The sequence below is a fragment of the Mastigoproctus giganteus genome, chromosome 3 (genome assembly GCF_048544385.1).
Source record: "Mastigoproctus giganteus isolate SK-2022 chromosome 3, ASM4854438v1, whole genome shotgun sequence".
Lineage (NCBI taxonomy): Eukaryota > Metazoa > Arthropoda > Arachnida > Uropygi > Thelyphonidae > Mastigoproctus > Mastigoproctus giganteus.
Genome location: NC_143577.1, coordinates 129,393,311 through 129,420,528, shown reverse-complemented (window position 1 = coordinate 129,420,528; position 27,218 = coordinate 129,393,311). Strand labels below are relative to the sequence as shown.

General features: G+C 37.6%; 1 protein-coding gene across 1 annotated transcript in view; it reads left to right on the top strand.

The window, feature by feature from the left end:
* LOC150088267 (centrosomal P4.1-associated protein-like) overlaps nt 1–27,218 on the top strand; it is a 452,284-nt gene that overhangs the window by 87,964 nt on the left and 337,102 nt on the right. The window contains exon 4 of the mRNA XM_090370091.1: nt 22,163–22,596. Coding sequence (XP_090226217.1) covers nt 22,163–22,596 — 434 coding nt within the window. The remainder of the gene's footprint in view (nt 1–22,162; nt 22,597–27,218) is intronic.

Genomic DNA, 27,218 nt, shown 5'->3' with positions numbered 1-27,218 from the left:
AGGCAGTGATAAATCTGAAATAAAGCCCTTCCTTCTGTAGATTTCATAAGTTCTACAAAGCTGTTACACCTTTGGTTGTTCAGTCTCTTAACAGGTCGGCAGATTGCATTAAAATTCCGAAAGAATTCTAAGAACAGGACTTAATCTCTGTCATTAAGAAAAAAAAAAAATAAATAATAATAATAATAAATATAAATTCGTCCTCTATAACATATTATTTACAAAGTCATAAAAGTTCTCATTCATTTCTGCCTTCAATATCGTTGACCTTGTCCACCTTTGGAAGTACCATATTTTCTGGATGATAAAATGCACTGGGCTATAAGGTCCCAGTGTTCTCCCCAGGACCTGTTGAATGGGTGCACCTCCTGGTGAATTTAACTGACCGCTCAGCTAAAATTTAAACGATTCTTGCGGTACCATATGGTACTGCTCACTGATCTCAATCAATATGAATTCAAACATACTATGCGATCGAGGTCAATGCGACAGGAACATATAATGTTAAATTATGCAATTAATTTTTGTTCTGAATCGCTTAAGTCACATTTATAAATAACAGAAAATTTTATAATATTGTGAATTAATTAGATAGTATGAATCAGAGCTGTAATACTCAATATGTTCTACGTTGATAATAATATTAGTAAATTAATAAGAGGAGTTAACCTCAATATAGTACGTGGAACACTTCCGTATGATACCCTCCAGAAATTAAAACGGAAAAAACGAAAAAATCGACAACTTACCGGTCCATTAAAGTAAAATATAAATAATTAAAGTAAAATATAAATAATTAAATAATCAATTTAACACAATTCAAAATCAATTCAAAACAATTAAAATTAAAATTAACGCAATTAAAAGAATAACGAAAATATTCAAAACGATCTTCCTTCCTGAAGCTGACAATGCTTTTCGACCGACTGTCGTGATCACAGGAATGAAAATCACCGAATCAGGCTAAACCTGCAACTTAAATAGTGATTATGTGTCTTCGCGCATGCGCGTAAAGGTCCACGCGTCGGAGATCAAATATGGCCGCCGAACATTAACAGAATTCTCGTGTAATTTAATTTCAATGGTTTCTGCAATTAATAGTCGCGTATGATTACGTTGAACGTTAAGTATTTTGGCCTCGTTAAATAAAAAAGTATGTTTTTCGTTAATGGCATGAAAGGCTAATTCTGACGCTGCTGAACGAGAAGCACGAACTGAGGCTTCGTGTTGATTTACACGAATATTAAGAGAAAACCGCGTCGAACCCTGATAAGACGAGTCGCAATCACCGCAAGAAATGTTGTATACTAGATCATTAATTTGTGTTGCGAACGCGGAAAGAACCGAGCGATTGTTCAGTATAGTGTGTAACTTCCGTATAGGCCTAGCTATAATTTTAAATTCGGTATCTTTAAAGAATCTGTTAAGCTGTTTGTGCCACTGTTCAACGTATGGGACAGAAATAAAGTATTTTTTGATATTACTATTGTTGATTGGTGCAGTATTTTGTATCCTATCCTTAGCTTGTACCCTAATTCGATTTATTGTGTTAATGGGATAACCCCTGTTCAAGAATCTGCTAGTTAATATTTGTATTTCTGAGTCCAAAGCAGAATCCGTCGTTGAATATTTATAGGCATTTAGAAATTGATTAAAGATAATCGATCTTTTGTAGGTGAACGGGTGGTAGCTATTATAATGTAGAAGCATACCGGTGTTTGTGGGTTTTCGATAGATGCTAAATTGTATTTTGTTCGAGTCCCGGGTAAGCGTGAAATTTAGAAAGTTTAATGATTTTGTATCCGTATCTTCCCTTTCCAATGTAAATTTGAGTCTAGAATGAATATTATTAAACGAATGTAAAATGTCTTGGATAGTACTACTATCGGTAATAACTAGAACATCGTCTAAATACCTCCCATAGTATGTGATACGGGGACGAAAAGGTGTCAAATGTATCTGCTCAATCGTTGAGAGATAGATCTCTGACATTAAGCCACTCAGGCTCAAACCCATTGGTAATCCAAAAATTTGTTTGTACACCTTGTCTCGAAAGGTGATGTAGTTAGCCTCAACTAATAGTTTAATTAAGTGAAAAATTTCCTTAATAGGCAGCTTCGTATAATTAATCGGTGTCGAGTTTTTATTTAACATATCCCAAATAATATCTAATGTGTATTCAACGTTTACATTCGTATATAATGAGGTAACATCTAATGAGAATAAATTGTCATTGTCGCCGAGTCTACAGTCTTTAAGATTATTAAATAATGTATCGTAATTCTTAATCCCAAATTGTATAACCTGTCTAAAAGGTTTTATAATGTTATATACATATGTGGCTAAGGCTGAAAATGCCGAGTTCCTGTAGGAAACAATAGGTCGAATCGGAAATCCAGGCTTGTGTAATTTTACCTGACCAAAAGGTGCAGGAATATTGTATGTTCTGGACTTCAATTCCTTCAACTGAACCATAGTAATGTAGTCGTTTTTACGATATGTGGTTAACGTTTTATTGTATTGATTTACCAAATTGGTAAACAGTGTCGGGTCCACTTCACGATAAGTGGAGGTATCAGACACAACTGAATCTAACTTATTAATATAATCATGTTTATCTAGTATTACCACTGTGTCTCCTTTATCTGCCCTCTGTATAATAATGTCCTTATTTTCTCGAAGTTCTCGTAAAGCTGAACTGTCATGTGTATTCAATTTAGGAAGTCGCGTTTCTTTTATGTTATTCACTATTTGGTTAACTTGTTGAATAAATACATCTTTTTGTGGAACACTACGAAGTCCAAATTCAATATCAATTACGCATTGTTTTTTTGGCAGCTTTCGAGGTGGTAAATTATAATTTAATCCTTTGGATAAAAGTGAAATCTGGTCCTGCGATAGTGTACACGAGGAAAGATTTGTAACCTGTTGATATGTCGGTTCGTTGGATACTGGGTGAGGGGGTGTTCGTGAACTAGCCGACATATTCTGTGGTAGTGCGTTATGTGTCTGTGGGGGGGATGTCACCCAACTCGTGTGAACTTGGTCGCAAGCTCGCGACAATGTGTTAGAATTCGCATGAACGTGTCTTGAACTATTCGATAATGTTTGCAACTTATTAACGTGTCTGTTTTTTATCTCTGAGGTTTGTGCTTCCCGTCGCAAATCTATGGAGGTCTTCAATACAGACCAATCGTTCGGATGTAGATAATTTTTTAATTTATCGCGAAGCTTCCTAACCTGGGAAAGGTATTTTTGTTTATCCGAATATCGAGATTTTAAGGCAAGCTTAACAATATTACGTGATGTCGCCAGTGATAGTTGTTTTATGCCTGAAATTTTTTGATTTAAATTCACCCTGGCAAACTTCGGAACGATGTTGTTTTGAAGGCAATATTTTAGGAAAGAAATATGGTAACTTTGGGCCGAGTACCTTAGTGTAGATTTAATGTAATTTTGTACCAAGCCATTCAAAAAATCTCCCATAATTGTGTGTATCGATTGTATACTACTGGAGAGACAGGAAGTGAATGAAATAGTCAATAAGATTGGTGATTACTATTGTTGATTGGTGCAATACTGCACCAATCAACAATAGTAATATCAAAAAATACTTTATTTCTGTCCCATATGTTGAACAGTGGCACAAACAGCTTAACAGATTCTTTAAAGATACCGAATTTAAAATTATAGCTAGGCCTATACGGAAGTTACACACTATACTGAACAATCGCTCGGTTCTTTCCGCGTTCGCAACACAAATTAATGATCTAGTATACAACATTTCTTGCGGTGATTGCGACTCGTCTTATCAGGGTTCGACGCGGTTTTCTCTTAATATTCGTGTAAATCAACACGAAGCCTCAGTTCGTGCTTCTCGTTCAGCAGCGTCAGAATTAGCCTTTCATGCCATTAACGAAAAACATACTTTTTTATTTAACGAGGCCAAAATACTTAACGTTCAACGTAATTATACGCGACTATTAATTGCAGAAACCATGGAAATTAAATTACACGAGAATTCTGTTAATGTTCGGCGGCCATATTTGATCTCCGATGCGTGGACCTTTACGCGCATGCGCGAAGACACATAATCACTATTTAAGTTGCAGGTTTAGCCTGATTCGGTGATTTTCATTCCTGTGATCACGACAGTCGGTCGAAAAGCATTGTCAGCTTCAGGAAGGAAGATCGTTTTGAATATTTTCGTTATTCTTTTAATTGCGTTAATTTTAATTTTAATTGTTTTGAATTGATTTTGAATTGTGTTAAATTGATTATTTAATTATTTATATTTTACTTTAATTATTTATATTTTACTTTAATGGACCGGTAAGTTGTCGATTTTTTCGTTTTTTCCGTTTTAATTTCTGGAGGGTATCATACGGAAGTGTTCCACGTACTATATTGAGGTTAACTCCTCTTATTAATTTACTAATAATATTGTGAAGTATTACACTTCCCTGCCCGGCTACTTCATAATGCCACCCGGCTGACAAAATTTTGTGGGGAGAACACTGAGGTCCCTCACATTTTAAAAGGCAGATTTGAGATAAAAATATTTTATTGTGTATATTTGAAACAAAAATTCATAAGCGCTTGTTAAAAAAAAAAAAAAAGTGTATAATGCTTCAAGCACTTATAAATTTTTGTTTCAAACATGTGCAATAAAATATGAAAAATTTTTTTTTCCGTTTTTTAAAAAATGGGAGTGTGTTTCACTAATTTAAAATTTTTCATCCATTAGCTCACCCATGGAATTGTTGATCATTTCAAGCAACCTAGTATCAAATTGTGATTTTATTCTATCCATTTGGTCAACTCTTCATGCCTGAGTGCTTTAAACAGTTTGTTAGTTGAACATTAGCGGCAAAGGCCTCTTGAACAGTTGTAGTTTCAGATTAGGTTAAAGGGGCTACAGTTCCCCAGCCCATGATAAAAAATAACGTTAGTTTTCTTACAGCTACATGATAATTAAAGCACAGTTATTCCTCATAACACTGCTTATCCCAACCTTCCTCAGAATATCCTGGAACTATCATTACTGTGGCACAGGCTTTCATTACAGGAACTATCATTACAGCACAGGCTCTCCAGTTTTCCAACTCACCTAACACTAGGTGGGTCAGAAAACTGATAGTGCAAGCAGAGGTGAAAATGATTCTTGTGGTGATTCCATTGGAGCATGCAACAGCAGCATCTTGGGAAGCATGGTGTCGGTGATTTCAAGCCTGCTGTGGGTTAACATGAAAGAAGTAAATGCATGAGCTGTGTTAGAGTAACTAAGAATAAGAATAGATACATATACACTTGCATATACACTAATACTAGGAACATAGAAAATAAATTTGATGAATTTGGTGAATAAGTCATCAAATGAAGACATTTTGGGGATATCGGAGACATGATGTCACTCAGACATCAGGAAAGGAGATTTGAATATTGGGATACATGTATAGAAAGGACAGATAAGATGGGGAGTATGCTCTTAGATAAGAAGCATGTTAAATCGAAGGCAGTGCAGCCAGTTGACATAGGTTGAAAGTGCAATGGTGAGTCAGTTTGGTGTGACATAAGTACTGGGAAAACAAAAACTAGAGTCAGAGTGTGTTATAGGCCAAATGACTGTGAAACATCTATACAGAGTATTAGAGTAGGCCAGGAAATAAGAATGTCTTACAAGGGGAATTTTAACTTTCCAGATATTGACAAGAACTTATGGGTTGGTTCATCATTCATTCCACTCAAGAACAACCGATTGGAAAACTGGCTCCATTCCTAGCGCAGAAATGACTAGAAAGCACAATAGGTACTCCCAAGACAGTTCATTGTTTAAGATCAGGAGACCTACTGGTTGAAGTTTCCACTGCTCGACAGTCTGAGAACCCACAAAAAACTAAAAACTTTTGGTGGAAAGTCTGTCACCATTTTACCATGCGTTTCCCTGAACACGTCAAGAGGTGTCATCACAAATGGGATGTCATTAACGTGTCAGACGAAGAGCTAAAAGAAGAATTACAAGACCAAAGAGTCATTAATGTCAGAAGAATTATGATAAAGAAAAACGGCATAGTTCCTACACGGAACATAATACTCACTTTTGACAACCCCAACTACCAACAGTGATAAAAGCAGGCTATCTTAACTGCCAAGTTAAATCTTACATCCCTAACCCATTATGCTGCTACAAGTACCAGACAGTCTGCAGAGGAGCAGCTGCCTGTGCCACATGTAGATCCACTGCACAGTGGCAACACCAATCTGTCTTAACTGTAAAGAGGCACAACCAGCATATTCCAAGGAGTGTCCCCTTTGGAAATGTGAAAAAAAAAAAAAAAAAACAGCTGCACAAAACAGAACATAAGGTAACCTATCAAGAGGCTGAAAAATTCCTACCGGTTCTGAATACTAACAAGCCAACTTATGCACAAAACATACATCAATTTCTACCCAAACAGAGGTAACTATACCACCAAGTAAATCACTAACTGAATGGGCAAGGTCACTGTTGTCCCCAGTACCAACACACCAAACGAAAAAGAAACTAAGCAAAGTCATAAATTTGCCAATCACAGTACAACCAGATGCCATTCAACAGCAGAATACATGGACTCAGAAGACAATTTAAATCAAGATGATGAACAGGTTTTAGAACTGTTTACCAATGAGGATATGGATACAGGGAAACCTTATTTCCCAAAGAAGGGGAAAGGTAAACTTGAGCGATGTAAAAACCTTCCATCCTTCGAAAAGAAGTCGAGAGTTCCACTAAACCCAAACAATGCTTACCTTCTACCAATATTATCTACCTATTACACACAGTAATTTTTCCGACTTCCGAGATCTCCTTTCACAATATGACCCTATTGCCTTCTGTCTACAGGAAGCCAATCTTGCACCAAACATAATTGTTTCCCTTCAGAAATACATAATTCATTGTCAAGATCGTGTTCCACACAATCCAAACAATTTTGCACTTGGAGGTGTAGCTCTGATAATCAACTCTCAGATACCCTCAAAACCAATCCCACTAAAAATAAAGCTTGAGGCAGTTGTTGCACGGGTCAACATTAACTTTGATTTAACCATAGTCTCATTATACTTGCCACCTAACCAAAATATAAACTATGCTGACTTAGGAGAAGTAGTGAGACAACTTCCTAAACCTTTTTGCATTGTAGGAGACCTTAACAGTCACCATCCTTTATGGGGAAGCCACAAACTATCGAAAAATTACTCGATCAACACAATCTGATAACTTGTGTCATACCTGGGAGTAATTGTGCAGTCAGATATGAAGTTTTCTGAGCAATGCAGACAGGCTGCCAGGGCAGGTCATGGGGTTTTATCAATGATATATAGGAATTTTGCTAGCAGGGAAAAGGAGGTGATTATCCCTCTGTATAAGGCAATGGTCAGGCCACGCCTTGAGTACTGCATACAGGTCTGGAGGCCTCATTTTAGGAAGGATGTAGATTTACTTGAGCGTGTACAGAGAGGTGCAACAAGATTGGTGAGGGGAATGAAGGGATCCTCTTACCAAGAGAGGCTTAAGTTCTGCAAATTGCAGTGGTTGGAGACTAGGCACCTGCGCGGTGATCTGATTGAGGTGTATAAGGCCTTGAATGGGTTGAGCACGCTGAATTCTGATGGGATTACGAACCTAAGGGGCCATAAATTCAAATTAAGAAAAGACAGATGTAGATTAGATGTGCGGAAATTTGCCTTTAGCCAGCGGGTGGATAATTGCTGGAACAAACTTCCATCTGTCGTTGTGGAAGTTGATAGGTTGAATAAATTTAAGGAGGAACTGGACAGGCATTTGGAGGGAATGGTGTGATTTTTTTTTTTTGGCTGATGCTGCATAAGCTCATACACTTGCTTTCTTGCATCAAATGCCACTGCTGCTGCTACTACTACTACTACTTTAAACAACGGAGCACACACTTATATGCATCTTCCTACAGGAAGATGCATATAAGTGTGTGCTCCGTTCAGCTATTGATAATGTCTCTCTGTGCTCAGCAGCCATATATCCTCTATTTGGATGGACCATTCACAGCAATTCACTGGGCATGCCTCCGTGCCAGGTGGGAAGGAGCAGCAGTACATAGCACACGCTTCTTGATTAGACCGGGGTTTGAGCCGGCCACCACCAAATACGGAAGATGCGGAAAGGTCAGGGAATGACCACCGCATATTCCCGGAGCAATATGGCCTTAGTTGCTAATGCCCCTAAAACCAAATAACAAACAAACAAACAAACAAACAATTCACTGGGCAGTGATCATTACCCGTGTGATATGTCGCATCGATACAAGTGTTCCCCCATCTTTCCTACCAAATTGCCAAATTGAACTTTTGAAAAGCTGAGCAGGATATGTTTTTTTTTTTTTTTTTTTTTATGTGAACCCCAAACATGAGAGGTATTAGAACCTATAGTACTTAGTACCGTGCTTGGGTTGGAGGTTGAGAAGACGAAAGAAGATATTTGTTGACATTGGACTTGAACTTAAGCTCATGTATGAAATACGTATGAAGGAAGGTTGTTCCAGAAAACGGCAGTTGAATGAATAAATGAGGAAGATGAAAAGTTGGTTCTGTGGGTTAGAAGTTGGACAGTAAATGGATGTTGACTGGTGGCGGCACGTGTTCGGACTATTTTGAAAGAGAGAGCGGGAATTATAGAAGCCAATTCAGATGAACAGTGCCCATGGAAGTATCTGTAGAAGAGGCATGCAGCAGAAACAGTGTGTCTATGAGAAAGCGAGTGGAGAGACTCTGTTAAAGATGAATCATTAATTAACCTAACTGCCCTCTTCTGAATGGAATCAAGAAGCCTGAGAGAGGTTTTGGGGGCACCACCCCAGATGTGGGAACAATATTCCATGGCAGGGCGGATTTGCGATTTATACAGAGTGAGCAGCTGTTTGGAAGAAAGGTAATGCCGAGAGCGTAAGAGAAAACCAAGTTTTTTAGATGCAGAGGAAGCAATATTTGTAATGTGCTTGTGCCAAGAGAGATTAGAAGTCAGGGTAATCCCCAAAAGAGATATATCATTTTGCCTAGAAATCGGAGTGTCACTAAAGATAAGCATAGGAGCAGAAGAATCCTTTTTTGCCAAGACTGAGTTTTAGAAGGGTTGAAATCAACTAAGTTGTCTTTGCCCCACTGGAGAATTACCTGAAGATCGGCATTTAAGGAATTGGTAGCAGATTTTCGAGAAGTTGAAGCTAATTCAGCAGGACAAGGTTTCTCAAAATTGAAAGTGGAATGTAATGTGCTATCATCAGCAAAACTATGGATAGGATTTCCAGTCAATGGAAGAAGGTCATTGATATACAAGAGGAAAAGAGTGGGGGAAAGAACTGAACCTTGGGGGACACCGAAATTAGTGGAGAAGTTAGAAGACAGAGAGCCATCTACCATCACCCTCAGTGAGCGATCAGAGAGAAAAATGGATAACCAATTACTAAAAACAGTTGGCAAACCATAAGATGGAAGCTTGTTTAGAAGAACTTTATGCCAAACACGATCAAAAGCCTTTGAGATGTCAAGAGCAACTACTTGTGTTTCACCGAACCTTTCCATTGAATTAGTCCATAAATGGGTAACATAAGCCAGAATATCACCAGTCGATCGACACTGATGGAATCCATACTGGCGATCGTTGATCAGATGGAAGGTTTCTAAATAGTTTAAGAGTTGGTGGTTAATTGATTTCTCCATTACTTTAGAAAGAGTAGAAGTAATTGCAATGGGACGATAATTGGATGGGAGGGATTTGTCACCCTTTTTAGGAACTGGCTGGATATGAGCAAATTTCCAAGCAGAAGGAAAAACATCTTTGGAATAAGAAAGTGAAAAAAGGCGGCAAAGAATAGGAGTAAGTTCAGGAGCACAGGTTTTGAGAACAAGTGGAGAATTACCATCAGGACCTGGTGCTTTCTTAGCATCAAGATTCATCAAAATCCTTCTGAAATCATTTTGACGGAAGACCACAGGAGGCATTGAATGGAGCATGTTAGGAATGGTGGGAGGTGTTTTACCAAGATCATTAATACATGAGCTGGAAGAAAAATGGGATGCTAGCAGGTCAGCTTTATCCTTGGCTGAAGTGACAACAGAACCATCTGGTTTGGACAGAGGTGGGGGCAGAGATGGGCAAACGTTGCGGCCAATAGCTTTGGCAAGAGACCAGAATGCTCGGCTGCCATCAGGGAAAGAAGCAAGTTTTCTACTCTTAGCCTGTTCAAACTCTATTTGGACTGATTAATGATTGCTTTACAATTGTTGCGAGCTTTGGTGTAGGCAGAAAATGAAACTGAAGAATTAGAAACAAGCCATTTATGACATGCAACGTTCTTCTCTTGGACAGCCTTAGCACATTTATTGGAAAACCAAGGTTTAGATAAAGGACAAGATTTTAAAGTGGGGTGTGGGATAAACGATTCCATTCCTGCAAGAATAATTTCACTGACACGATCTGAGCAAACGTTAACATCAGAAGTTTTGAAACAGTAATCAGACCAAGGAAAAGAAGAAAAGAAGTCTCGCAGGTCATCCCATTTTGCATTCTTGTAATGCCAAACAATACGAGGTTGGGAATAGCCATGTGATAAAGGTTCCATTGGAGAAGAGACAATCACCAAGTTTTGATCTGAAGTGCCTAAAGGACCTCTCACTTCGACCTTGTACTTAGAAGGGTTGTTTGTGAGAAAAAGATCAAGCATATTGGCTGTATGATTAGGATTGTCCAGTATTCTTGTAGGTAAATGAACAATCTGTGCTAGGTCATTAGTAATTGCAAAAGCCTCAGCATCTCAACCTGCTGAGTCGGTGTGACTAGAAAACGGAAGCCAGCTGGAGTTGTGAACGTTAAAATCACCAAGGAAAATTACTTCACTGTTAGGAAAGTTGGACTGGAGAAAGTCAAGTTGCAAAGAGAGGAAGTCAAAGAGCTCCAAGTAATTAGTGGAGTTGGGAGAACGGTAGAGACAACAGATGAATTTGACACAATGAGGTAGAGAGATTTTAAGCCAGAAAAGATCAAAGAGAGGAGATTCCAAATTGCCAAGTCTCTGACAGGGAATATCAGAACAGACATATGCACAATTGCAAAACAATAAAAATTGTTTAAATTTAAAAATGATTTGAGACCAAATAAATACATAGTGAATTGATTTAACGATATACCGAAAAAACAATTACATTACGATGGTCCAGTTAAAACAATTAAAAGCTAGGACGTACAATATACCCACACTTTTTTGGCCAAGTCAACCTACATCAGAGAGGTTTCCCCATTTATCCCATCGTTTCGTACAAACACTCTGCATTCTCAGCGTTAGCTTCCCACATATATAATATTGACAAACCATAAATTTTGGAATAAAAAAAAAATACCACCTTTGAGGCGAAAGGAATCATACAGCAAATAATTTGGACATCTGAGATGAGCAGTAGTTGAATCAACTGATAAGTGAGATTCTGTCAGAAAAAGTAAATGGGGTTTGGAAGACTGCAAGTGGAAATGGACATTGTTGAGATTGGAATTGAAACCACGTATATTTGTGAAATGAATTAGGAAGTCCTTGGGAGGTTTAGATCTTTTCGCAGATAAGCTTGCTCTATTATTTTGACAATTCATGGTGTATTCAATAGTAAGAAAAAGTGGGTGGGACATGCTGTATGAAGTAATGAAATTTTTGGATATGGCGTACACGTGGTAAGAATATACCTAGATCCTTGACATAACGTGGCCTCGACAATGCTCCCCGCATACACACTACTCGGACTCCCTCCAGTCACTATCTGGCAGAGTAGAGGTAGCAAGATTATACACTAGCTGATCCGGAAGCCTCCAGAGAGTTACCAATAGGTTTGGTCCGGTGTACTATCTAGCGGCCGGCCTGCAAACACCGTTTTAGTGCTGTACCCTCGAAATGTAAGGAATATTGGATCTCGCCACGACATTCATCATAACCTCAAAAATCATCAATCATACTGCATGATGGAAGAGATAGGGAAGGGTTGACCGGAACTTAGCTCTGGAGACTAAACATGGGTTCCACCACTTCAAGCCTCCAATAAGCAGCTAGCAACACTAGAAGAAAAGCAAGTCCAAGAAACACCCATAAACCTGGCAGTAGAATATATATCTAACCAAATACTGCAGGCAGTGGACATAGCGATTCCAAAACAGTCCACGAAAATATCACCCCACTCAAAAGTATGGTGAAACGATGAATGTAGCACAGCCAAAAAACAGAAAAATTGAGTATGAAACATCTTCAAGAAATTCCCTACAACAGCAAACCTCACCCTCTTTAAAAGGGCAAGGGCAAAATGCATTAGGCAGATCAGCAAAATGGAAGCATGGAGGCGCTTTGCTTCCACAATTACAAGGACGACAAACACCCAAACAATATGGGCAAAAATACAGCGAATTTACACAAAACACCCATGTGTCAACTGTCTCATGCTCAATGTAAATGGCTCTGATATTACTAAACCAGAGGAAATTACAAACACTCTTGGAAATTTGAGATTTCCTTCTTGAAAATCTCAGCTTCGTCATCATACTATGCACATTTTCAGACACACAAACCGCAAGCTGAAAAACACTCAATCAATTTCGAATCAACATCTAGTGTTGCATACAATATCCCCTTGTGAGAGTTGCACAATGCTTTAGCCTCCACTAAACTCAGTGCAGCAGGGCTCGATGGAATACACTACATCACAATAATAAATCTCATTGAACAGGCCTTCAAGACACTGTTACTCCTATACAAGAGGTTATTCAAAGAAAACACTTTCCCTGACAAATGCCGCCATGATTATGCTTTGGCCTTTCCAAAGCCAGGAAAAGACCCTACAAATCTGCAATATTATCTACCTATTGCCCTCACCAGCTGTATGAACAAGGTCATGGAAAAAATGATAAATGCAAGGCTTTTCTGGTTTCTTGCTCAAAATGACCTCGTAAGTTGTGCAATGTGGCTTCCATGAAGGTAGATCCACTCTTGACCTTTGAATACCTTGACTGCCAAATACAAGTTAAACTCGTATTTGGCGATCTGGCCCAGAATACTGCCTGCGAGTTAACTCAGACTGGTATGACTTGCCTTTCAGGTGCTGCTACGAGTATATTTGTAGCAAATGCATGCACCTGATGGATAGTGGGCTTCTGGGATAAGAATGAAAAATCAATCACGGTGTCAGAAAATAGAAAATTTATTCACAAAAAAAAAAAAAAAAAAAAAAATATTCATAAGTACATAAAGAAAAGTGTATTACTAGGATTCACAAAAATAATATTGTTTATTTGTGATATTTATTGAACAATAAAACACTGGACAATAATAGCATGTTTCGCAGCATTTTTATTCCTTGTACATGCTCAACACTGCTTAGTCGGGCATGTTTTTTTTTTTTTTTTTTCAACTGGTGGTATAGCCTCTAAATAATGAATTTCACATTCAGACCTAATCTTCTTTGGAACATTTAGAACTTTTTCTCCATTCAAGGATTCAATGAATGTTTCTCTGAATTTTAGCAATTTTATGGTGGAACCTGTAATTTAATTTGGTGGAAAAGGATGTATGCGTTATGTATATCCCATAACCACTAGCGCCTAACCACTAGGCCGCCATAGCCTAGTGATTAGGCGCGCGCGTGCATAAGTACACGAGCCTTGAGTGACCGGGGTTCAATCCCGTGACTGCTGAATACGGTGCTGTTTCTTGTATTCTATCTATCTTGTGAACTCCTCTGACCATTTGGTCGTCCCGGAGTATAAACAGAAAATTTATTTATTTATTTATATCTTGTGAGTATGGGATTTGCACACCCAGGGTGCTCAGTTGGATATCATCATTCTTCTTTTATTTATTTTTTTTTTTGGTGATTCCCTTCTACTCTCTCTCTCTCTCTCTCTCTCTCTCTCTCTCTCTCTCTCTCTCTCTCTCTCTCGCTCTCAGGGTACTCAAATTTTTTTTATAAGCCTCAGGCTTCCTTGCACCATATGGTTAATAATAATAATAATAGTTTAAAAATGAAAAGTTTACCTGTATGATGTCTTATAGAACACTTCAGTGCTGATACTCTCCATAGTTGAATAATTATACAAATAGATTACGTGTATTCCGCTCCTTTGTGGACAAGTTCAGTGATCCAGTGCCCCCCAGAATTGGAGACCCGTGGACCCCAAGCCCGACCCTAAAATACATCAAATCACTGCCCCAATCTTTGAGCGAGAGAATACAATATGTCTGTATTTTAAAAACAATTTAAAAATTGTTTAAATTTAAAAATGATTTGAGACCAAATAAATACATAGTGAATTGATTTAACGATATACCGAAAAAACAATTACATTACGATGGTCCAGTTAAAACAATTAAAAGCTAGGACGTACAATATACCCACACTTTTTTGGCCAGGTCAACCTACATCAGAGAGGTTTCCCCATTTATCCCATCGTTTCGTACAAACACTCTGCATTCTCAGCGTTAGCTTCCCACATATATAATATTGACAAACCATAAAATTTGGAATAAAAAAATATGATTCGCTATTTAACATCCTAAAACATAAAACACTTAATGATAAAGACAACCTATTTTCTCTAGATATCGCCTCTTTATATACCAATGTGAACGTTGCATGCACCCTGGACATTGTCTGAGACATGCTAAACAAAGACCCTCTACAGATTAACCATACAAAACTCCCCCCCGATAACTGCTATATTTGACCTAATAAAACTTTTAACTGAAGCTAATTATATCACCTTCCTAGGTAAAGTCTTCAAACAGTTTTATAGCCTACCCATGGGATTAAATCTAAGTGGCTTACTTGCAGAAATATACCATATCAATATCGAAACAATACATTTAACTATCTTTCTTCTGCGGATCACCTACTATGGTAGATATTTGGACGATATACTCTGCATCACAGATGCGGAGAACATACAGAACATCCTACGAAACTTAAATAATATCCATGCAAGATTGAGCTTCACATTAGAATCCGAAAATACCGAAACCAAATAACTTAGTCTACATTTTCAAAATTTCACCCTCACATGGGTTATGAACAATTTTCAATTCAGCATATACAGAAAGGCCACCAACTCTGGAATGCTTCTTCATTGCAACAGCTACTACTCCCCCTTCACCTATAAAAGATCCATCATCCTTAATCAATTTCTTAATGCCTACAAATACGCAACATCTGAATCAGCCTCAAACACAGAAATACAAATGCTAAAAAACAGATTTCAAAATAGTGGTTACCCCCTACCTATTATAAACAAAATAAGGATACAAGCAAAAAACATATTATGAAATACCCCTCTCCTGTTATTAACAATAATAATGTAAAAATATATATATATATATATATATATATATATTTTATTGCTTTACCATATATTGAATAAACAACTAAATAGTATTTTCAAAGACACACAATTTAAAATCATAGCCAAACCCACAACGAAACTACATGCTGCCTAAAAAAACCACGAAATCCAATCCTCTTCCACATTCCAAATAAATGACTTAGTCTACAACGTATCTTGCAAGGATTGCAACTCCTCATACCAGGGATCCACTTGTTGTACACTCAATACGAGAATAAGACAACATTCAACAGCTGTCCTCTCATCCTGTTTCTTGGCTTCGGAACTCACATTCCATGCAATCAGTGAAGGCCACACCTTTCTATTCAGTGAAGCAAAAATTCTCAGCATCCATCATGATTACACCAAACTATTAATTTCGAGACACTTGAAATTAAATTACATCAAAATTCAGTCAATGTACGTCACCCATACCCCATTTCAGATTCATTGCCCTTCACGTGCATGTGATCCTGACGCATGCACGTGAAAATTATTATTATTAGATATATGGTGCAAGGAAGCCTGAGGCTTATGCTGTACCAGCCAAAAAAAAAAAAAAAATTCCCAAGTACCCTGAGAGAGAGAAGTAGAAGGAAATCACCAAGAATGAGAAGTATGATGATATCCAGCTCAGAACCCTGGGTGTGCCAATGTGCTAAGCCCATACTTGCCAGATGTGAGCCTTTGGGGTCCCCCCCCCTCCCCCGAAATACCCATGGTTTCACTTTCCTGTGATCATGATCCTAGTCGAAAAGCCCTGTCCACTTCAGGGAGGTACAAAATTCTTCAGTCGCTTAATGTTTTATAGGATTCTTAATTTTTTTATGTTTTAATACTAGTTTTTAAAGTATATAGAGTATGGATCCATTATGTATTTATTTGGTTTCAAATCATTTAAATTGTTTTTAAAATACGGACATATTGTATTCTCTTGCTCAAAGATTGGGGCGGTGATTTTATATATTTTGGCGTCGGGCTTGGGGTCTGCAGGTCTTCGATTCCGGGTTGCATTGGATCGCTGATCTTGTCCATGAGGAGTGGAATACATGTAATCTATTTGTATAATAATTCAACTACGGAGAGTATCAGCACTGAAGTGATCTACAAGACATCATATAGGTAAATCTTCCATTTCTAAACTAATTTACTTATAACATAGAACATATTGAGCCATTGCTGCTCTGTTAACTATTAATTAAATATATTTCTAAAATATGTAATGCAATTTTTTTCACCCATCTGATGATTTTTCTTAGCACTGAATAATATGAGAGCATTTGATCTGATCGAATTGCATTACATATTTTAGAAATATATTTTTAAAATAAGTAATGCAATTTTTTTCGGCCATCTGATGATTTTTCTTAGCACTGAATAATATGAGAGTATCTGATCCGATCGATCTATACCTGACATTCCAATATTGTAATCTTGAATTCTGTTTGATTTTATTTTTCCATTCCGGTTATGTACCTCCCTCGAACATTTCAACAATGTGTTTGTTAGAAATAGTGAGAACTTCTCTTTTATCCCTCCGCTCACATACTACAACAGGGCCATTTCATTGCCATGCAACTGAGCTGGATATCATCATTCTTCTCTTTCTTGGTGATTCCTTTCTACTTTTCGCTCTCTCTCTCTCTCTCTCTCTCTCTCTCTCTCTCAGGGTAACTCGGGATTTTTTTTTTTTTTGGCTGGTGCAGCATAAGCCTCAGTCTTCCTTGCACTGTATGGCTAATAATAATATTAATAATAATAACTTCCCCTTTCTTCAATTTTCGCATTACCAGATCTTTTGGATTTTATTTTCTGTTGGTGCGTAATATTCCATATACATAAGTTTTTCGAGCAGACAACAATTTCGTCAGAGCAACAGAACTATAAAAATTGTCCATATATAATACATATCCCTTGTCTAAGAAGTCCTCAAGCAGGTATAGCACAACTTCAGCTGTATGATCTATATTTTGTTCAGCTTCTGATTTACCGAGTCAATTTTTATTTTCATAACAAGGCCATTGGACTCGCACAGCTCGTAAAGTTTGATTCCACATTTGTGCTTTTTATTTTTTATGAACTGGTGGACTCGCACAGCTCGTAAAGTTTGATTCCATATTTGTGTTTTTTATTTTTTATGTACTGGCGGAAATTCAATCTCTCACGCCACAACATCAACAACTCATCAATACAGATGTTTTTATTCGGTATGTAATTATTGTGCATAACATTATTGAAATGATTCATAATCAGTCTTACCTTGTATAGCCTTCAGCAGATTGTAATGAATTGTCTGCTAACTTAAAATATCGTATCAACTGGAATCTATTTCAGCTCATAAATTATCGCCAAAACATTGTAGAATGCACTTTTACTCCAGTAATGCTCTATTGAAGGAAAAGAACAAGGACCCATTTGTAACAAAAGTTCAAGAAACACTTTAATTTCTGAGATGTTAGTGTCCTTCAATCTTGACGACCTGGCAGATTTTCGCAATTGTTCACATTTTTCAATATCTTGCAAAGCGTATAAATTAGTTTGTTCGACTAATAATGTCAGAAATTCTTCCGAAAAATATAGATCTACCAATTTTTGTACACTAAGCTCTGTTGTGTCCATTTTCAAACCAGTGTTCTCTTCAAAAATAAATTGTGGAGAATCCTGTGCTATTTCATTCCAAAAATTATTGTCGTTATTTGACGTACTTGCCTGCGGAGAATGAGGATTATCTTCAGGCTGGGAGCTGGCTTTATCCCCGCTTGAATCATTAGAAGGTTTATAATTGTCACTGTCGGAACCAGAACCATATGGGTCGTCAAAAATCTCTTCAAATTCCAAGTCACTCATTTAGTATAGAGCTCAAGCTCTATACTAAATGAGTCAGTGGTCTCTTATTATCCACGTTTTAGGTTTTTTTTTTTTTGTAAAAAAAAAAAAACACGTTTGCTTAAATACGAATATTACTAAATACAACGTACATGGCACAGTCTGTGTCACTATTACAGATTTACACATGGTGCTGGCTCATATACAATGAATTCTGTAGGTAACAATACGTCTGCGGTAACTGAGTTAACTCGTAGTTGGCTGCTGCGAGAAATTTTCTATTACACATGCCATCTGTGAGATGATATGAGAAGCTTTTTTTTACAATAAGCTTTTTTTATCAATTTTGGTGATGAATATATATTATAATTTGGGTTTTGAGTAATATAACATGCCTAACTCAGATTGGTGTCAGAGAGACCTGTTTACCCAAATAAGCCGTAGCATTCAACGGTTAATTAAGTCAGATATTAACATCCTTGACACCTTCATATGGAAAGGACACCTGGTCATGGTCCTCTTTGACATTGAAAAAGCTTTTGACACTGCCTGGAGATACGGTATAATGCAAAACCTGTACGATCTGGGATTACACAGACACCTACCACAGTTCATGGTCCTCTTTGACATTGAAAAAGCTTTTGACATTGCCTGGAGATATGGTATAATGCAAAACCTATACGATCTGGGATTACACGGACACCTACCACATTCATCAGAAATTTCCTACACAACCTCTCATTTCAAGTCAGAGTTCACAACCAATTATCTTCAAAATTTATCCAAGAAGAAGGGGTACCACAACAATCAGTGCTAAGTGCCACTCTTTTTAATATAATAGTCTACTACTACATCTACTACATCTCTACCATGCCCTGTACTTCAGTATTGAATGCCCTTCACCCAATATGTGAATGATAAAACGACAGTTGCCATGTGACATCAACAAAATAGATAAATGGTCCCAAAACAATGAATTTCATCTCTCACACCAAAAGACTGTCAGGATACACTTCTTTAGGAAGCTTAACCTACATCCAGACCCGGAACTTCGATTAGAAAATCAAGTCATACAGTGGTCCCTAGTGTCCGCTTTCTTTGTGTGATATTTGACCAAAAGCTCACCTTCCTTGAACACATAAAAACCCTCTGGATTACCTGTCCTAAAAAGCTTAACATCTTAAGAGTTCTATCATGCTCAACATGGGGAGACGACCATTACACACTACTACATCTCTACCATGCATTAATACAGTCACATCTGGACTATGGTTCTGCAGTGTATAGCTCTGCTTTACCAAGTGCTTTACATTGGCTTGATCCCGTACAGCACAGTGCTCTTCGTCTTGCTCTGTGGGCATACCGTACATCACCAGTGCATAGCTTATATGCTGAAGCACATGAAACACCCTTGCAGCTATGCAGACAAATGCTTTTATTAAATTATGCAGCAAAGCTCAAAGGGCATCCTAAACACCCCACTTGGAATGGACTTTTCTTTCCTAAATGGGAAAACCTTTATAGAGCTTACCCATCTATAAACCCACCAACCAGAATACGTCTTTGCTCACTCCAAGCTGACTGGTAAATTGACCTGCATAAGATAAAGCCTACTGCCTCCCATACAATCCCACCCTGGACGTATCATATACCGCAGTGTGAATTTTCATTCACAGCCTGGGGAAAACATACCACGTCTCAGCAGAACTTGCTACAAATACATGCTACATTGAAAACCCAACATGGCCAGTACACACCGATCTACACAGGATCTAAAACTGACAAGCATATTGGTGCAACCGCAGTATTTCCTAATATACGGTATAATGCAAAACCTCTACGATCTGGGATTACACGGACACCTACCACAGTTCATGGTCCTCTTTGACATTGAAAAAGCTTTTGACACTGCCTGGAGATACGGTATAATGCAAAACCTATATGATCTGGAATTACACGGATACCTACCACGTCTAACATCCAAAAAGCTCCCCACTGAATGTAGCAGCTATACTGCAGAACTGTGTGCTATCCACATAGCCTTAAACTACACATTATCAAGAACCATATTGCACAGTGTTATATATACAGACTCCATTAGTGCTATGCAAGCTATACAACATAATACAATTGATAATCACTTACTTAAACAGATTTGGAATACCCTGTCTAAATTAAACCAGAAGAAACAATAAGTTCTCTTTTTTGTTAGATCACTGGTCACACCGGAATTTCTGGAAGCAAACAGCCCGACCTAGCTGCCAAAATTGCTACCGATCCTTCACTACATCTGCATCTGACTATAAAGAAATAATACCCTGAACAATGGCAACACATCTGGGAACAATGGCAAAGCATCTGGCAGAATCAAGGCAATAATAAGCTACTTGGTATAAAAAAAGATCTAAAACCATGGAGATCTAATCTAGTATATGTGTGAGAACCGACATGAAGAAGTCATATTAGTCCGATTATGGATAGGCCCCTCGCACCTGACACATCTTTATTTGCTTGCGGTCACTGACACACCACAGTGCGCAAACTGAAACACTCATCTTATGGTCCAGTATATACTCATTGATTGCCCCATTTACAACAGTGAATGACAAACTCTCTTTGCCTTATTTTCAGCAATGAACACTCTGAGTATAGCTATATTTTATCCACCTGTGGTGGACAAAATATTTCCTTTCCTTAAACAGATAGAAATCTATAGTGCACTCTAAACTTTAACCACAATCCATATTGAGAAAAAAAAAAAAAAGTACTGAACTCTACCATAGTTAGGTGCATTATGGCCATGTTGCCCTTGCACTGTAAAGCAAACAAACAACAACAACAACAGCTATTATGACCATGTAAACATAAGAGTAATTTACTGAAAAGTGTGGATCACTCATTTCTCCAAAAAACAAATGTCTGCTTGCCAGAGTAGAGTGGAACCACAACACAGGTTGACCAGAGGCTATTATCCATGTCGGGAATACGTCTTAACCTTTTGACTGGCTATGGAAAGCATATTGACTATCACAACTTTTCGGTATTTGGGATAGTCGGTGCATAGGTTTTATGGACTTCACTAACTGTAATCCCTTTAACCCTTAATTTCCACTTTCTAATTGCCAAAAGGCCACAGGTGGGAACAATGCGTACAAAGTTAGTCTCTCGTAATCTGTTCATTATATGGAAATATTCTTCATTCTACAGAAACTATTTTAAATATAAATTACCAGGCGGAATTAAAAAAAATTCGCTATAAAGAAGTTCGTTAAATGGCGGTCTGACTGTAATTAAATCACAAGTAAAACAAATTTTAAAATATATAACTGGTTGAGTGCACCCTTGAAATGCTGCACCTGGGCTTGGGGGCCCTGCTTGCCCCACCATAGTTCTGGTTATGGATATTCAATAATAGAATTCAGGATATAATTTGTAAAACAAATGACCATGTTCAAAAAAAAAAACTCGCAAGCCCACTATAGTTCACCGCTGCTGTCCACCCATGTCAACTGGATGCACTTCCTTAAAGTTTGTGTTTCTTAGCTAACAGCATGACCCCTCCTCCCTTTCTGTAAACATTGTACTCTCCAAATTCTAATTCTGCATTCCTTATCTCTGTTTGACACCACATCTGATATCCCAATAATATCTGCATTTGATGTCTTCACAGCACCTCAAATTCATCAAATTTATTTACTATACTCCTTTCATTGGTGTACATGCACCTATTCTTACTCTTAGTTATGCATCTTAGTTACCCTAACACAACCCATGTACAGTAAGCTTTTACTGTAACCGAGTTTTGAATAAGTTTTGAAGTTACAGTAAGCTTTTACTGTAATTGACTTTTGAATGAGTACTTAGCTGTTACAAGTACTTTGCTGATAATGTGTTTGTTCATCCTCTTTCTTTCTTTCTTTGCAGAGGTGACCAGTTTAATCATATTATTTCTGAACAACATATAGATAATAATGTTACCACCTCTTCCTCACCAAGTGATCATCAGCCGAAGAACTTTTTAGAGATTTTAAGAGCCAAGCAGAAATGTCTTGATGACAGAGTTCTGCATTTGCATGATACTACAGTTACTAATGAAAGTGAATTGGAAATACTTGATATAACAAAAGATGCTTGCATTGACATTAGTGGTGTAAATGAAACAGATGAAAAAATAAAAATTGATAATGAATTAAATAAAAATGTACTTGTTACTATAAATGAAGAGTCTGAACATGAGACAGATGAGGGTGTCAAGAATTTGAATTTTGATGATGATTCCAGTTGGAAAGAAAGTGTGGGCTCAGAAGAGATTTGTAAAACTAATTTGGATGAAAAAGATGCCCATTCTGGGTACCTAGGTAAGTTTTTCAAACTATAGGAAGAGGAATTACACTGTTACTAAGTGGCAAAATCTAGAATTTTTTAATGAGATTATTTGACTATCTTGGTTAAATTTGAGCTAATTTATGTATGTTATCCTCCTGCACAGAATGAAAATACACTGTGCTTGTTTGTATAAATTAATATCTACCCCATGGGCTCACATCTGGCGCGTATCAGCTTGGCACACCCAGGTTCCTGAGCTGGGTATCATCATTCTTCTCTTCTCTTCCTTGGTGATTCCCTTCCTCAGGCTTCCTTGCACCATATGGCTAATGATAATAATAATATTCAGTTTATTGACAGTAACAAGTATTTGTTAGAACATTGCTTTTTTTACAGTATATCAATGCCACTCTTCCTGAGTACCTCTTCCTCAACTTAGTGGTGGCTGCTAGGTAATTGAACTGATAGTGCTGAAAAACCTGCTGAAAGTAAAATTGAATGGAGGGAACACAGTTAAAGTCATAAACACCTATGAAGCTCCAGTACTAACATACTCCTTTGGGGTCATAGATTGGACTACACTGAGCTAGAGAATATCATGCGAAAGACAATGGTTGGCAGCTCTTGATGACCAAGAGCTGCCAACACGACCAGCAGTGGAGAGACTAACAATAGCTCAGAAAGAGGGAGGAAGGGGCCTGAGAGAGCAACAGAAAACAGCTATAGTTAACCTGAAGGATTACCTCCAGAACAACACAGTACCACTCAACCAGGCCATAATGAAGATAGATAAATAGCATATCTCACTCAACTTAAGCGAGGCGCCCCCTCCCACCCAGATGGCACAAGAAACAAAGTTAGAAAGATGGGCAAAGAAGACACTCCATTGCAGACACTACAATGGTCTCCATCAAGATCACATTGATAACACTGCTTCCAATGCATGGCCCACAAGCGGGATGCTCTTCCCCGAGACTGAAGGATTCATGCGGTCATCCAAGACCAGGTAATTAACACCAGAAACTATAGAAAATACATCACAAAGGAGCTCGGAATGTCATATGATACATGTTGACGATGCCACCTGGCCTCAGAAATGATCCAACACATCACCGTGGGGTGCAAGGTGATCACCCAGACTGAGTACACTCATAGACACGACCAGGTAGCAGGATAATACATTAGAAGCTAACGAGGAAATACCAGTTGACCAAAGAAAGTGTACCATACTACAAGTACAAACCCCAGGCAGTACTGGAGACCCCAACCCACAATCTGCACTGGGATTGCGCCATAATAATGGATAAAACCATCCCGCACAACAGACCGGACATAACCCTTGTGGACAAGATGGAAAAAACTACCTACCTGATTGACATAGCGGTGCCCAACACTAGCATTGTCCAGAAAACCCGTGAAGAAAAAATTAGGAATTACACGAACCTGCAACATGAGGTCAAGGAGATTTGGCATATGCAAGAAGTAACGACCATCCCAATCATCGTGTCAATCACTGGTATGGTGCCAAAGACCCTACATATCAGCCTAGCAGCAGCAATAGATCTCCCAGAGAATACTTACAAAGAACTCCAGAAAGTCGCAATCCTGAACATCTCTAGGATAGTCAGAGAGTTCCTCGACCAACAGCAACACCAGACATTACAATCACCCTTTGTACTTGGTAGCAGTACCCATCACGGAGTGGAATCCCCAATCAGGGAGAAATAATATAAGAGCAACAATAATAGTATTCAGTTTTTTGACAGTAAAGGTGCTAGGTGTGGATATATGCTAGATACAAGTATTTGTTAGAACATTGCTTTTTTTACAGTATATCAGTGCAGCTTTTCCTGGGTACCTGTTCTTCAACTTAGTGGTGGCTGCTAGGTATTTGAACTGATAGTGCCAAAAAAACAAAAAAAAAAAAAATTGTTTGTGTAATAATTACTGTCTAACCTAGAATTAATTCCAGAAACTGTTTTGATCATTTTTAATTACGTTATTGATAATATTGACTATATAACTGATAAAATGCTAATGCCATTGCTTTAGCAATTGTATATTACCTACTCATTATTAGGTGCTTTGTTTATTCTAAAGCTGTGCATAGCTAAACACAGTGTCTACTCAGGTCAACAGCCAATTAAGGTTAGTATACAACAGTGGGCTTTATTTGATTTGATATTGATCGGGCTACATTAGAATTAGTTTATATAATAAGCTCATTTTACAATGATATATATATATATATATATATATATATCTAATTAAGTAAATAAAAGTAATAGAGATAGAAGTAAAAAAAGGGGAAAGAAGAAAAGAGAAAAGAAGGGTAGGAAAAAAAAACATAATACGTAGGTAAAGAAATAACTCAATATTATTATACACGATATATATGTGATTATATTGTCTTATATCGCACAATTCTGGTGTTTTTTTTTCAAGTGACAACCACCAGAATTGTCTGACAAGATGACAATATAGTTTCTTCTGTTTCTAACATAAAATGGCACATTACATGGGAACATAATATAACATGGCAAATTAGAATTACATCAAAATATAGTATTGGGAAGGAAAAAAAATAAAATAAAATAAAAATTAGAAATGATGAAAAATCAAAGCTATAAGGGAGAGTACAATATATAGACTGCCGACATGTAATTTAAGGCTGACACAACACGGGATCTGAAAATAGTTACAAACATAAATGAACAATGAAACTAAAACAAAAATCTTGTTGAGAGAAGACAAAGGCTAATGGCAGAAATGTGTATAATTGTATATAAAACCTATTTATATTGTAGTGTTTATAAGCAACAGTATAGCAGTTATAAGCAACAGTATAGCAGTTTAGCAAACTGGAGGTGAAATTAAGTAGTTAAATAGGATACAAATAGACACTTCTGCCCTCATATTACACTAATAGACCATAGTGTGGAAAAATGATAGTACAGTGGACTCTCCGTTAACTGGAATTCAAGCAACTGGCAAAAAATTTTGGGAATAGTAGGTAGTCGAAAAATTAAAATGATAACATATTAATTCCTAGATAAAATGAATCAAACTTGGTGCGCCGCTTTGTGTTGTGAGTACACGCACGTGCGTCCCTCATCAAGTGTTTGTCTCTCACTCCTGACAATTCACTGTGTAAATATACCAGTTGATTTATTGTTATTCAAATTCTGTGTTCTCTTTTAACCCCTAGTATGCCGAAACAGATAGCAAGTAAGCGTAAACATGTAGTGCTTATCCTCAAGCAGAAGATGGAAATATGCAAGAGGCTTGAGAAAGGTGAAAGTTGTGCAGTGCTCATGGAAGAATTTAATGTTGGCTCGTCAACGATCTATGACATTAAGGCTCAGTCTCAGAAAATAAAGGAGTTTTATGCCAAGTCGGAGAGTGACAAGAGTGTAGAGAAGCGTCATCTGCATACACCGAGAATGGAAGTGCTTGACCAGGCCCTGTATGAGTTTTTTCGCTAAAAACGATTTGACGGGGGGTTTGCATTTCTGGACCCATGTTGCAAGTAAAAGCGAAAGAATTTCACGAGAAAATGAAAATTGAAGGTAAGTGTTCATTTTGAAGTGACTGACTAACTCGATTCAAAGTTCGTCATGTCATCTGTAAGCTGGATTTGTCACGGGAGCAGAAATCGGCTGATTTTCAGGCTGCAGCTTCATTTCGTGAGGTGTTTAATGAAATAGTGGAAAAAAATGACTTGACCCCAGAACAGATTTATAATGCAGATGATACAGGACTAATCTGGAAGTGTCTGTCTAATTCTACTTTGTCTAGTGGTAATGAGAAGGTAGCTCATGGGTTTAAGCAAAATAAAGAGCGTGTAACTGTGCTCGTTTGTGCAAATGCATCAGGAAATCATAAGGTAAAGCTATGTGTGTGCGGTCGGCAAATTTGCTAAACCAAGGTGCTTTAAAGGCTTAAGTAACCTTCCTGTACATTATCATGCACAGAGTAATAGTTGGATGGATGGATGCAGGAATCTTTACCAAGTGGTTTCATTATTCATTTGTCCCTAGTGTTAAAGAAAATTTACAAAAAGAAAGGATTACCAGAGAAGAGTAAAGTTCTGTTGCCCTTGGATAACTGTTGCACACATCCTCCTGCTCAAGAGCTAGTTAATGGCAACATTTTCGTGTGTTATCTTCCAGCTAACGTCACAAGACTGATCCAACCAATGGATCAGGGGGTGAAGCAAAACATAAAAATGTTTTATGTTTTGCTTCATGCGGAAAATGAATAATTTTGACGAGACAATTCTGGATTTTCAGAAGAAATATAACCTCAAAGATGCTATCTACACTATCTGGGCGCATTATAGCCTTAGGTGCTAAAGCACCAATAAAATCCAAACAAATACAAACCAAACACTATCTGTGAGACTGTGAGAAATTAAACATTGCGGAAACGGAGAAAGTTGTAGCCAGCTTTGAGAAATCCTGCTCCATCGAATTTGTAGAGTTTCCAGGCAATAGTGCAGCTGTCAATAGTACTGTTTATGATGAAATCTGAGTTAGCATTAGTAGAGGCATATGATGCAAGAAAGCAAACTTATGCAGCATCAGCCAAAAAAAACAAAACAAAAAGAAACACTTCCATTTCACCCCTCCGTTCGTTCGAAATACCTGTCCAG